This window comes from Myotis daubentonii, chromosome 5 (assembly GCF_963259705.1).
Source record: "Myotis daubentonii chromosome 5, mMyoDau2.1, whole genome shotgun sequence".
NCBI lineage: Eukaryota > Metazoa > Chordata > Mammalia > Chiroptera > Vespertilionidae > Myotis > Myotis daubentonii.
The window spans coordinates 3,967,845-3,981,706 of NC_081844.1; the positions used below are offsets into that span (position 1 = coordinate 3,967,845).

At 55.1% G+C, this 13,862-nt stretch overlaps 1 protein-coding gene across 1 annotated transcript in view; it reads right to left on the reverse strand.

The window, feature by feature from the left end:
* The window catches only part of PRDM5 (PR/SET domain 5), a 109,583-nt gene that overhangs the window by 87,281 nt on the left and 8,440 nt on the right, over positions 1 to 13,862 (reverse strand). Inside the window, exon 2 of the mRNA XM_059695587.1 lies at positions 2,492 to 2,575. Within this exon, the coding sequence (XP_059551570.1) occupies positions 2,492 to 2,575 (84 nt within the window). The remainder of the gene's footprint in view (positions 1 to 2,491; positions 2,576 to 13,862) is intronic.

The window sequence follows — 13,862 nt, forward strand, 5'->3', positions numbered from 1 at the left end:
CTTGGCCATCTCTCGGGTGCACTGGCCATTTGGGCATCTTCTTGTGTGACGTGCCTGTTCAAGTGTTTTTGCCCGTTTTTTTTTTAATCTTGAAATCAGTTTGTAGTTTCTTAATATATTCTGGACACAAATACTTTGGCAGACAAATGCCTTCGAAGGCTCTCCCCCCCCCCCTTTTCCTGCTGCTTCGTTCTCGTCATTGTGCCCTCCGATCCCCAGTTCCTCACTTGACTAGCCTCCAAGTGGCCCTTTTCCCCTTACACTGCTACTGCTTCCGAGTTAAGGACCTCCACCTGCTCTGAGATCATGAAGGGTCCTAACTTTCTTCCGAAGGTGTACTGTGTCTACCTGGCGTGCTTCCCCCTGCAGTGGTCTCACGTGGATTTTCTACACACGCTGTGAGTCAGGGGCCAGGATGCATTTCAGCCGCAGGATAGCATCCTCAGCCAACCCTGTCACTGTCAGCACCTCCTCTCCCCACCACGGTGCTAAGGGCATCTTTGCCAAAAGCAAGGCTACCTGCCTCTCCCCGTGCCCATACCGAAGGGTTAAGCTAGAATCCACCCAGGATCCATTTATAAGGAGCCCTGATATCTGGCAGGACAAGCCCTCCGGTCCTACCTCCCGCTTCAAAGCCACCTCGGTAATTCCTGGCCCTGGGCTAATCACATCCGTGTCAGAATCCACCCAAAGCACGACTCTAATGCCCCGTCTGCAGCCACGCCTCACTCCCCGGGCCTGGTTTGGCTTCGGAAGGAATTCCAAGCAGCAGCCTCATCTCTCAGGATGAGCAAAGAAGCTCGAGTCCTCCATGTTCGTGTTCTCGGTCAAGAGCTCCCGCCTCTCTCTCTGTGCCCCCACTTTCTCCTCTAAGCGCGAGGAATTAGAGTGATGTCCTTTGGGTCCCGCCCCTTCCAGCTCCTTTCAGCTCCGTGTTGAAACTCTGCCAGCCACTGTCCTGTGCCCGCCTCCCCGCCACCTCGCAGGTGAGCCTCTCCGCGGGCTGGACCCTGCCCCTGTCCAGGCTCCCTGGCGCCCCCCATGCAGCTGATGGACACACACATTCAGATTCTACCTTGCAGGCCCAACTCCTGCCACACGGGGGACAAAGGTCGAGATTTAGGAAGCAGAGTATAAAGTCCACATCCAGCCTAGGACCCCTGTCACCGGGATCCTAGGTCCGGCTTTTCTGGGGCCGTGAAGGAAGGGTTCCTGCCTGGCTGTTAATGAGGCAGACACTTCAGGCTCCACCCGGCTCCCACCTGGTTCGAAGCAAGGAGAGGGGAGCTCTTAATTAGAAGACGCCCCCGTGTGTAAGTGAAGTGGAGATGGGGGGTTGGGAAGGAAGTTCCCCCCAAAATCTATATTCATTGTTTTTAAAGCCCAATTACATAAGGGGCCTCAGTGCGTCTGGTATATCCATTTACTCTGAAATAATAATTTACTATAATGCTAGGAGGTTAACAGTTCTTACAAAAACACCTGCAAAGCTTGTAATCATGTATTGTGGTAGCTATATTTTTGAAAATATGTTATTGAGCCAGAGCCATGAAATCTTTTCTGCTGGCAAACATAAGTAAAGCTCTAATGCGTGGAAATTCTGCATTTCACAGTAATGCCTGACTGCCCTGCTAACTCCACAGCCTCAGGGGTCAAACACAGCTTTCAGGGGAAGATCTAGAAAAATCAACGAACGCCAAGCTTCTGAAATGCCCACAGCCTGACTGCTGGACCCTCACAGGACCACACCTCTGAGGAGGAGGAAAGGGCAGCACCTGGTGAAAGTGCGGTTTCATCCCAATGTCCTCGTGTTGAGACAGATGCAAGTATCATGTTATCAAAGGACGGTACGTTTTTTTGTTGTTTTTTTTAAAATATATTTTTATTGATTTTTTACAGAGAGTAAGGGAGAGGGATAGAGAGTTAGAAACATTGATCAGCTGCCTCTTGTACACCGCCTACCGGGGGTCAAGCCTGTAACCAAGGAACATGCCCTTGACTGGAATCGAACCCAGGACCTTTCTGTCCTTGGCCCGATGCTCTGTCCACTGAGCCCAACCAGTCAGGGCAAGGACAGACGGTATGTTTTAAGGTGGTATTTTCATTCCAACGTGGAGCTCAGAGTTGGTCTCTAAGCCACTAGGCCTGCAGCTGGGAAGTAAAGGTAAAGGAAATGTAATTCCACGGACAGAAATCAAATCTCAAATCTAAATCCGGTCCCAGCGAGGGCTTATTTTGACACCCAAACACCGTTATGCTGGGAAATTCCTTTTCCAGGGAGGAGCTACATAAACTTCAGAGTTCTAGAATCGTCTAGGAAGGTATGTCAACCGTACTTATCTTTAAACGCTGCACTTTCAAGTTCCTCCGCTTCCTTACAATTGTAACATTGCAATACTTGGAGAGTCCCCTGGAACCAACATGTATTGTAAATGCACTCATAGTATAAGAGACACACACTTTAAAGGTTTAAAGCAGCGCTCGCCCTCACCTCCCACATGAGCCTGTAGTCCATGTGCTCATCCAGCTCCTCCGGCCTCCTCTTCTCCCCGGCGAACGGCCCGAACTTCTCGCCCTGCAGCGGGTTACATGGGACAGGCATTAGTGCAACAGCCAGTTCCTTACAATAAGCTATCATTCCCCTTGGGGAAGAAACGTTTTCCTCTGCAAACTTCACGCCCCAGGATGGAGACACATTTAAAATATTAACTGATTTATACAACACAGAACATTAAAAATCCAACTTCATCGGTTCTCAGCCTCAGCTCCTGAGTCCAAGATACAGGGGCCAAGCTCAAAGGGTTAAACTGCGTAACATTCACACCCCCAGGGGGGTGAGGCCCTGCCTCTGGCGAGTGGTCCTGGAACGAGGAGCCCTGGGTTCCGCCTGGCGTGAGAGACAAGCCCACCAGGCCGAAATCACCTGGTTCCCATAAAAATCACACACCAGCCCAGCTATGACGAAGGGAGAAGCAGGCTTCCCACGCTCGGAGGAAGACTTCACAAATAAAATTTAAATTCTCCTGCCAACCTTCAAACAGGCAAGGGCACAGCGGAAACTAGGGACCAGGTGCCCGCCTGGAGCCCCCCCTGGGTGAGGGTCCTGCCCGCAGCTCCCTGGGTGAGGGTCCTGCCTGCAGCTCCCTGGGTGAGGGTCCCGCCTGCAGCTCCCTGGGTGAGGGTCCTACCTGCAGCTCCCCATAGGTGAGGATGCCGGTGCCTGCCTGCAGCCCCCCTGGGTGAGGGTCCTGCCTGCAGCCCCTCTGGGTGAGGGTCCTGCCTGCAGTTCCCCATAGGTGAAGATGCCGGTGCCTGCCTGCAGCCCACCTGGGTGAGGGTCCCCAGTGCCCGCCTGCAGGCCCTCTGCGTGGGGATCTCAGCACCAGGGTCCTGGGCTCCTTAATCACAGGCTCTGGGAGGGGGGCCCGGGGCTGCACTGTGACCAGCGCCGGGTGAGAGCCTGGGGCACCAGGAGTGGCTGCAGAGGGCCGTGGGGGACCTGGGAGGCAGGCCAACAGGTGGTGGCCCTTTTCTCTCGAAGGGAAGAAGCAGGGAGTGGCGATGGGGGTGGTGTGGGGGGCAATCTGCTGCCGGACATGCTGCAGAGATGTGTGCCGGCGGAAACAGCCCGGGCGCCCTCCCGTCTCCAGCAGGACCTTCCCTTCCCGCGGGGCTGGAGGACGAAGCAGCCACCCAACTCTCCAGGGAGACGTGTGGCGAGCAGCTTCGGGGAAATAAGCCCCAAAGCAATGTTTCCAGGAGACAAATGGCTAAACGAACAGCAGGAAGGTCAGCCCTGGGGAGAGCAGACTGCTAAGGCTTAAAGGGGCCCAACAGCTGACCAGCCCTCATGCTACAGGCGAAGCAAAGGGCCCGGCCCAGCACAGGGTCCACGAACAGCGACACGGCTCCTCATCGCAGCAGGCGGGCTGGGTCCAGGGTGCGAGGAGCAGCGCAGAGAGGCTGGGAGCCTCCGGGCGTCGCGGACCGCCCCAGGCGGACACTGGACACACAGCCTCGCCCCTCGGCGGACACAGCCCCAAAGGCGCTTCTGTAACAGGGAATCGTTCTGGCCTGCCTGGGGACCTCACCCGGCCGGAGGGGCGGTTAAGAAGAGCTGTACCGGGAGGGAAGCTGGCCTTTACTGAACCGCTATGTGCCACACGCCAGCCAGGCCTCTGTGAGAACGTCCCAGGTAGCAAGGAAGGAAACCGGACGCCAAGGGCTTTCATCACTCGCTTGCCACGGGCAGTCACCTCGCAGCGGCCAGAGCCAGGACTGGGGGCAGCGGCCTGTCCCCAGTGGAGGGCTCAGGCGCTGGGCCGTCCCCAGGCCACCACCCCGCCCGCCCGGGGCCTGCTCACGGCGGTCACTCAGCAAGTGACCATGGCACTGAATGGCGACACTGAGGATGAAGCCACTCAGGACGACAGGCTGAACTAGAGGAGTGTTCTGGTAATAAGTGTGAGGGTTTGGTGTTAACCCACGTGGTGCAACTGTGCCTTCCCCTCGGTCACGTGCTCAGCCTTTAACCACCATTGCAGGTGACCATACGTGCACACACTTTCCAGGGCAACTGGTCTACCCAGGACGGTCAGCGCGAATTAGGAGGGAAAACGGTGAATCCATCAGTTCCACAAAAGACTGCAGAGGAAGGAAACCCAAAGCCATGCTGGGGGGACGCTGTTCAGAGTGCACCAGCTGGTCCAGGCTGCCCTGAGCCCGGGAGCCCTTACCAGCCTCTGGGAATCTGAATCAGGCCAAGACACCAAGAGCAGGCGCAAGGGCACACGGTACACTGTGCCCTTCTGTAACCCGAACGCCTGAGGCCACTGTTGGCAGCCAGCCTTCCGTAACCCTGAAATAACGTTCGGGATACTGACCAAGTGTGTGTGAAGAAGTCTGCTAGAGAGAGCCGCTGAACAGGGCTAGAGAGAGCTCAGAGAGGGAGAGGCGGCAGGGACACAGAGAAGGTAGCTCCTGTGTGTGCAGGAGGCTGGAGAGCTGAGACGGAGCTGAGAGCTGGGACTGTAAGGCTAGGAGCTCACAGAGAGCTCAGGGACAGCTGCCCTGTTACCCAGCCTGTGTGCGGAGCAGGGGAGACGGGAGAAGCTGCTGAGCCGGGGAGCTCAGGTACCACTACAGTGTAAGGTGGTTTGTTTCGGGGGCAGCGTGTGGCTGCTCGGATAACAGGTGTGGGTACAGAGGCTGATGCCACCATGTGAGAAAGACGTGCACTCACCAGCTGGTGTCCGGCTGCCTGCCTGGATGGAGTTTGCTGTAAGGAGCTGGTTCGAGAAGGAACCCGCCCTGTGCTTGGCGTCGCAGAACGGGAGCGTTTAGAAGGACGCACGGACTCACAGCCATTCAGAGCACCAGGGCCGTGCAGGGCTCCGCTCCGCTCTGCTCTGACACAGGCCTTAAAGGACTGGCAGCTTTGAATATTCCCAACGGGAAGCAGAACTCTGACGTGAGAGCCGCGCTGCTAAGAGTGAACAGTCACCTGCCTTAACCCGAATGCGAGAAATGCAGCTCCCCACTGTTTTCCTCAAACCAGAGTAGGAAATACACTGTGCATCTCAGCCGAGCAAACGCGCATGTACACACGGAAACACACACGTATAAAACTAAAACAGGAATCTCGTGACTCAATACTACCCTTGCTCTGCACAAAGCACGCTCACATCGTCTCCTCTGTTTTAGTCACTTGTGTTAAAATACTAGTTTTGACCCAATAACTTAATTTCACAACTCACCAGTAGGCCGCCACCCCAGTTTAAAAAAAAAAAAAAACACGGACATAAAAACATACATCGAGGAGGCAAATTTATGGGAACCTGAGCTCTGGATGAGATGAGATGGCCTTCGAAACACACGTGTGAGGGCATGAGAATAATCTGATCAAAAACACTTGAGTTTCTGTGGCTGCAAGATTACAAACTGTGAACAGCCAACTGGTAATCCTACATAGCTCTGGTGGTGAGAAACACGGCAGGTGATAAAAACAGCGATGTCTGGCTTCAGGTGGAGATTTATCCTCACAGGCCCACTCTCACGCTGACACACCCCCTAACCAGCCCTCCAACTTTGTTCACTGTGGCTCCCACGTGCAGGCAGCACTTTGCCATTATGATGCTACTAGTGGCTCAGTGCATGAAATTCATGCACGGGGTGGAGGGGTGGGGAGGTCCCTCAGTCCAGCCTGCACCCTCTCCAATCAGGGACCCCTTGGGGGAAGTCCTCCTGCCGGTTTAGGCCGATAAACTGGCAGTCGGACATCCCTCTCACAATCTGGGACCGCTGGCTCCTAACGGCTCACCTGCCTGCCTGCCTGATCACCCCTAACCCCTCTGCCTGCCTGCCTGATTGCCCCTAACTACCTCTGCCTGCCTGATTGCCCCTAACCTCTCTGCCTGCCTGCCTAATTGCCCCTAACTGCCTCTGCCTGCCTGCCTAATCACCCCTAACTGCCTCTGCCTGCCTGCCTGATCTCGCCCCCAACTGCCCTCCCCTGCCAGCCTAATCGTCCTTAACTCCCTCTGCTTTGGCCCTCACCACCATGGCTTTGTCCGGAAGGAAGTCAGACGTCCAGAAGATGACAGGTCAACCCGGTCTAATTAGCGTATTACCCTTTTATTAGTATAGATTGTACACACTGCTCTAGTCACCTGCCTCTCCCACGGAAACTCTAACCTCAGGGAAGCCCCTTCCATCTCGTGGGCTCCAAACCAGTGTGGGTGGCACACCTGTGAGAGGAAGATTCAGGCCACATCCTATACATATATTATATGTAATTATTTCTTCTTTTATTTGAAACATATGAAATTGTCAAATTTTCTATGAAATTAAACTTTTCGTACATACTTAATTTTAATTACACAAACGTGCCTACATAAGTAAAAACACGTAAATAACGAATTTGTCAATTTTTTTTACACACATATTCGGAAAACCTACTTTATTATAGAACAAATTTTCGGCTTTAACAGACACTCCCTCACCCAAATTAGTCTGTTCTACTGAGGTGTGTGTGTGTGTGTGTGTGTGTGTGTGTATAATTATTAAACACATAATATAAGGTTCATAATTAACGACAGGCAGGAAACCAATGTCTCAAACTAGTTTTTTGAAAATTTGCAAACTTTCCCAGCTGCCTTGTCATCGTTGGCTCACCCTCCGTGACTAAGCGGGGAGATGTCCCAGGAGCCGCAGGAGGACGCCAGCCCTACCCCTGCCCGTGGGCCTGCGTTACTGACATGGCTTCGGTCTGGGGTGTCACGGCAGGAGCCCTCCCAGAATTCTCCGCTTCTAAGGATCTCAAGGGCCACGATCTCCAAGGCTTACAAGGGGCAGGAAGCGACATCGGACATCCGCCAACAAATAGCAAGGCCAGGTCGGGAGTGGCCAGGAGGTGTGGGCAGGGCACGCCTGCTCGGGCAGTGTTTCCACGGGTTCAATGTGGCCGCATCGCCGCGGGACCCACTGCAGCCGGAGAGCCCAAACATTTCAGGGAAGCTGGCAACCCAAGTGCGCACGGGAAACCCCTACTTTCCTATCTTGGAAATGAATTCCAGCTTTTCAGAACTGTGTGCAGGTCCGGCACAAGGTGACCGCAGGACAAATCCCACCTACAGACACCACACTGTCCACGTCACGCTGGCCCTCGGCCCCGCCCAGTGCCCGCCCAGTGCCCAGCTACACAATGCTGCTCTGCGGTTGCTGAAAAAAGCAGATCATGAAGCCATTCAATTCGCCACCCACCGGGCTGGACAATAACTTTTCATAAACAAGAAATGTATGATTGCAAACATGTGGGCCACCTTCTGTTAATTAGCTTCACAGAACTAGTAAGAAGTTGAAAGCAAGACGTACTGCAGATCTACCCTCTTAGCCTGGTAGGGCCCACCATCTGAGGCTTCAGGAGGCCCGAACCCCAGCCCCCGTCTGCACTAACCAGCTGCGACACATCACGGCATCACGCGCTTCTGAGCTCCCGTTTCCCCAGCTGTCACACTTGGGGATCTGGAGTAGCCGATCTCTACGATCTCTTCTAGCTCTAGTTCCATTAGCACGAGCTCCCGCAGGCCAAATCGACAGCAGCGTGAGAATCGGAGACCAGGAGGGTAATGGACTGAAACACATTAGCCAGCTCTTACGTCCATAATGGTTGTCAGAGGAAGAAGAAAAGTTTGTTTTTCAAAGAACCTCCTTTGACATCATTAGAGGAAAACAACTTACGAACAGGATCAAAGAAAGAACGAGGCGTTTGTCCTAGTTTCTCTGTAACAACCGCAGGGCCGGGGACCAGAGGGCAGCAAGGACGAGGGGAGCGCTTCGCCATAGAGGATGCCAGCCTACCAGGACACGGGGGGGGGGGGGGTATGGGAGTGAAGTCACCATTTAGAAATTCCTAATCATATAACTGAGGGAGGATTATCAATGGATGCTACCACCATTGGGCTAAAGGTGGGCCGCGGAACAGACATCCACCCGTAGTGTCAGCTCACAGACTCCTGGCTAAGCACAAAGTGTCTTTACAATAGGACAGTCACGTGAGCACAGTGCTGCGGTCCTTGCCGTGCGAGAGGACGCACCTGCTGCAGGGGAGCGGACGTCAGCCCTCCTGCCCTCCATGCCCGCTGTCTGCCACGCACGGGACGGGTGCTGGCCGACTCTCCAGGCTCCTCCGGGGCGAAGGTCGAGGGAGCATGCTCAGACCTCGTCTCCTCCTGTCTCTCACCCGCACCCGGGATCACGCTGCCTAGGATGGGCACGTGGATAACACTCGAGGATAAAACACGTGAGAGGGAGGCATTTGCTTCCTGCATCTCTCCTGTCCCACGACTAACGCTGCACCATGTACTGCAATGAAGGAGGCCACTTCTGGCTCTAGCAATTAGGCTCAGTGGATAGAGCATCTACCTGCGGACTGAAGGGTCTCGGGTTCGAGTCCAGTCAAGGCTCCTCCCCGGCGCGGGCCCTGGCCGGGGCTCATGTAGGAGGCAACCAGCTGTTTCTCTCTGTCTTTCCCTCTCTCTTCCACTCTCTTTAAAAATCAATGGAATTATGTCATTGGGTGAGGATTAACAAAAGGAAGGAAGGAAGGAAGGAGGGAGGGAGGGAGGGAGGGAGGGAGGGAGGGAGGGAGGGAAGGAAGGAAGGAAGGAGGAGGGAAAGAAGGAAGGAAGGAAGGAAGGAAGGAAGGAAGGAAGGAAGGAAGGAAGGAAGGAAGGAAGGAAGGAGAAAGAAGGGAGGGAGGGAGAGAGGGAGGGAGGGAGGGAGGGAGGAGAAAGAAAGGAGGAAGGAAGGAGGGAAGGAAGGAAGGAAGGAGAAAGAAAGGAGGAAGGGAGGGAGGGAGGGAGGGAAGGAGGAAGGGAGGGAGGGAGGGAAGGAAGGAAGGAAGGAAGGAAGGAAGGAAAGAAGGAAGGAGAAAGAAGGGAGGGAGGGAGGGAGGGAGGGAGGGAGGGAGGGAGGGAGGGAGGGAGGAAGTGAGGGAAGAGAAATAAAGGAGGAAGGAAGGAGGGAAGGAAGGAAGGAAGGAGAAAGAAGGGAGGGAGGGAGGGAGGGAGGAAGGGAGGGAAGGAGGAAGGGAGGGAGGGAGGGAGGGAAGGAAGGAAGGAAGGAAGGAGGGAAGGAAGGAAGGAAGGAAAGAAGGAAGGAGAAAGAAAGGAGGAAGGGAGGGAGGGAAGGAAGGAAGGAAGGAGAAAGAAAGGAGAAAGAAGGGAGGGAGGGAGGGAGGGAGGAAGGGGGGGAAGGAGGAAGGGAGGGAGGGAGGGAGGGAAGGAAGGAAGGAAGGAAGGAAGGAAGGAAGGAAGGAAAGAAGGAAGGAGAAAGGAAGGAGGAAGGAAGGAGGGAAGGAAGGAAGGAAGGAAGGAGAAAGAAAGGAGGGAGGGGGGGAGGGAGGGAGGGAGGGAGGGAAGGAGGAAGGGAGGGAGGGAGGGAGGGAAGGAAGGAAGGAAGGAAGGAAGGAAGGAAGGAAGGAAGGAAGGAAGGAAGGGGAAAGAAGGGAGGGAGGGAGGGAGGGAGGGAGGGAGGGAGGGAGGGAGGGAAAGAAGGAAGGAAGGAAGGAAGGAAGGAAGGAAGGAAGGAAGGAAGGAAGGAAGGAAGGAAGGAGGGAGGGAGGGAAGGAAGGAAGGAAGGAAGGAAGGAGGGAGGGAAGGAAGGAAGGAAGGAAGGAAGGAAGGGGAAAGAAGGGAGGGAGGGAGGGAGGGAGGGAGGGAGGGAGGGAGGGAGGGAAGGAAGGAACAAAAGCAACCTCTGGCTGGCAGAAGCATTCAATGCACAAAGTCAGTGTGTGGAACACACGGAAAGGTGAAAGCGCCTGTCGGCCTTCCTGGTGAGAAGAAAGGCGGGAGATGAGAGACGGGTACAGGAAGCCCTGGGCCAGCAAAGCCTGACCAACAACAAGCCCGGTCTGCCCGGAAGTCCCTGCGACTGAGCACAGAGCGGCGACGGGGAGGCTGTGAGGAGAGTGACAGACATAACCCAGGGGGCTAGGAGGTCTGTGATGGGGCCTGGGGGCAACATTTTGGGGGTCATTGGAGTCATCCGTGTAGGGGCTGGCATCCGAGGACACCAAGAAATTGCTGTTCCTTTTGTGGGTGTGAAAACGGCCTCGGCTATTCAGGAGCACGCCCTGGTGCTGAGATACGGAGGAGTAAACTGTCATTCAGTCTGTGGCGTGCTCTGAAATGGCTCGGCAAGTAAGACACATATCCGTGCGGCCGAAACGCATCGGTAGCCCGCCCGCAGCTGGGCCGTCTGTATGTGAGGTGATGCTCTCACAGAGGAGCCGGAGTCCCCGCCTGGGACACAGTGGATCCCAGCGTTAGGTCCTGGGCCCGCCTCTCCCCGGCAACACCACCAGCCTTCCACACCGGGCAGTTCTGAGAACAGCCGGTCTCCCTCCCCTGCCTGACGCCTCCCTGTACCCACCCATTCTCCTTAGCTCAGCGGTTCTCAACCTGTGGGTCGTGACCCCTTTGGGGGTCAAACGACCCTTTCACAGGGGTCGCCTAAGACCATCGGGAAACACATATATAATTACAGATTGTTTTTGTGATTAATCACTATGCTTTCATTATGTTCAATTTGTAACAATAAAAATACATCCTGCATATCAGATATTTACATGACAATTCATAACAGTAGCAACATTACAGTTATGAAGTAGCAACGAAAATAATGTTATGGTTGGGGGTCACCACAACAGGAGGAACTGTATTAAAGGGTCGCGGCATTGGAAGGTTGAGAACCACTGCCTTAGCCGGACGCTGCGCGTGTGCAGGGCACCGATGCATCCAGGTAGAGAAACTACACCTGCTACCTTCCCGTTTCCAAGGAGGAGAGCGAAACCATGGGAGCCCATCAGCGAGAGCGGGGACAGCGGGGAAGCCGGGGCCCCGCTTGCTCTCCACCTGGAAGGGGCCTGGGAGCCCGGCGACAGCAGCTCCCGGGCCAGGAGGGTGGCAGTCTCCCGCTCTGACGTTCTGAGCCAGTGACGGGACAGCAAAGGCCCTGCCAACGTCTCGCTACGGGGAGGAGATCCGCGAGGCGGAGGCCCCTGCAGTTGTCTCCATCACTCTCCGCGGATACGGCGGCAGTCAGAGCAAAGAGGTAGAGGGCCCAGGAGGCAGCAGAATTGCTCTTTAAGAAATGCATCCTGTATGAAATGGTAGGACGTGGGCGGTGCAGGAGACGTGAGGAAGGAGAGATTCTGAGAATATGGGGACCTGCATGCAGCTCCGTTTCCCTAACCCGTTGGTCGGCAAACCGTGGCTCTCGAGCCACATGAGGCTCTTTGGCCCCTTGAGTGTGGCCACGAAGTTTCAATCGCACTGTACGCGCGCGCCCGCACGTGGTATTTTGTGGAAGAGCCACACTCAAGGGGCTGCAGTTTGCCGACCACTGCCCTAACCCAACCCTAAACCACCTGCTCCTCCTGAGCGGCAACGCCATCCCTTCCCATTTCTCCAGCTGAAGTCCTTGGATGCCCGTGACCCTTCCCTTTCCTCCACCCATATCCCAGCAGCGTATTCTGTCACCGCTGTCTCCCAGCATGGCCCCCATCTAAGCCACCGCCTCTCACGTGGACGGTTGCAGGCACCCTGCCGTCTCCCAGGTGACACGCTTGCCCGGCCCCAGTATTCCCCACAGCGGACAAGTGGCCCTTGATGAGCTCAGAGCCTGCCACTCGTCGCTCAGAGCCTGCAGTGGCTCCCAGGTCACTCCCAGTAAAGCCAGGGTCTGTACTGTGGCCTGGAAGGTCTGAGATGTGGCTCCAGGGCTCACACCCTTCCCTTCACTGACCCTCTGGCCTCCTGCCCCGGACGCGGCACCTGGCTCACCCATCACAGCCTCACGGCTCCCCTCGTCTGGACTCAACAGGCAGACTCCATCCAGGGCCCTTGCTCTGGCTGCTGCCTCGAGGGCGCTGCCCCTAGAAATAGGCCTGGCTACTCTATCCTTTAAGTCACTGCTCAGGTCTCCCCTCTTGGGGAGCACTGGCTAGACCCCGTTTATAAGACACCTGCCCTAGACCCCCACACGCTCTGCAGGTCGACCACACCCAGCTCTGCTTCGCCTTTCCTCCGGGGCACGGGTCACACCTTAACGCTGCACGAATCCACCTGATGCTGACTCCGTCTGCCTCCCCAGCAGGCAGGCTCCATGCAGCCCGTTTCTATTTGTCCACTAGCGTGTTCCCAGCGGTCGGTGCAGCTCCTGGTGGGAAAGGTGTGCAAGGCCTGAGCAAACGCAAAGTGTGGCACAGCCACAGCACAGGAATACTAATATATCCAGGCAAAAGAGATCACTTGAGGGAATTGCCACCAGATACCGTGAAGTCGAAATGCCGGACGATTAAATGGGTTTACTCTTGTCTCACTTGGGGAAAGTTATGTTTCAAGAGTTGGAGGTGTCTGTATTGGTGTATGAGCACAGAAACTGCACTTTTATCAGCGTAGAGAAGGTGCTGGGTTTTGTTGTAGTGAGAAGGCTATATGGGGTGATCTGAGTTCCAATTCTGACTAATTTGCTTATTACTGACATAACCCTCCTGAAGATCCGCTCCCTCGCCTATAAATCAAGGATGAGGGCCACCCCTTGCAGGCTGGCTGCAGGGCTCGGACACAAGCTGAGTAACAGGATGTCATCTGTCACTCACCCTCGTCACTAGCAACCAGCCCAGTGTCTAGCAAGTCCAGTGGCTCCCTAAGAAATTGTTAAAGAATTAACTGCAGCTGTTATTAATCACAAATAAGATATGAAGTTTCTCAGGGAGCATTCGTGTAAGTGGGTTAGTTACATTTTTTTTTTAAGCCGTCATAACCCAGGACATGCAAAACTGGATGGAGTCGCCACCTCTGAGCACAGAAGAGACACACGTGTGCAGGCGTGGGCGTGGGCGTGGGCGTGGGCGGTGACCCCGCTCCTGCTGGCTGTGTCCCCACGGCCATCAGCCCCAGGAAGTACAACAAACACTTCAGGGGGCCTGCACCCACTGTCTCTTCAGGGTCACCTTCGAAGCTCATCTCCTCGTCCTGTGTTAACATTTATGCATATTACGTGCTTTTTCTCTATGCTTCCACTCACTTTCCCTTTTAAGTTTCCTCTTTCCCATCTTTTCGAACCGTATCCGACTTGCCTTTTTAGCTTATTGTATCTTCCAAGACGCAAATGTAAACCTTTATGTCAGGTATTGTTACTTGGGATGTTACCCCACCACGTCTCTACCACAAAGGCCTTATCAAGGTTGAAAGACAGGGCGCAGAATTGCGGGAGGCGTGGCCTTGGTTTGAAAGACAGGGCGTAAGTATTGGGGGAGGCGTGGCCTTGGCATGAAGGACAGGGCGCAGGTATTG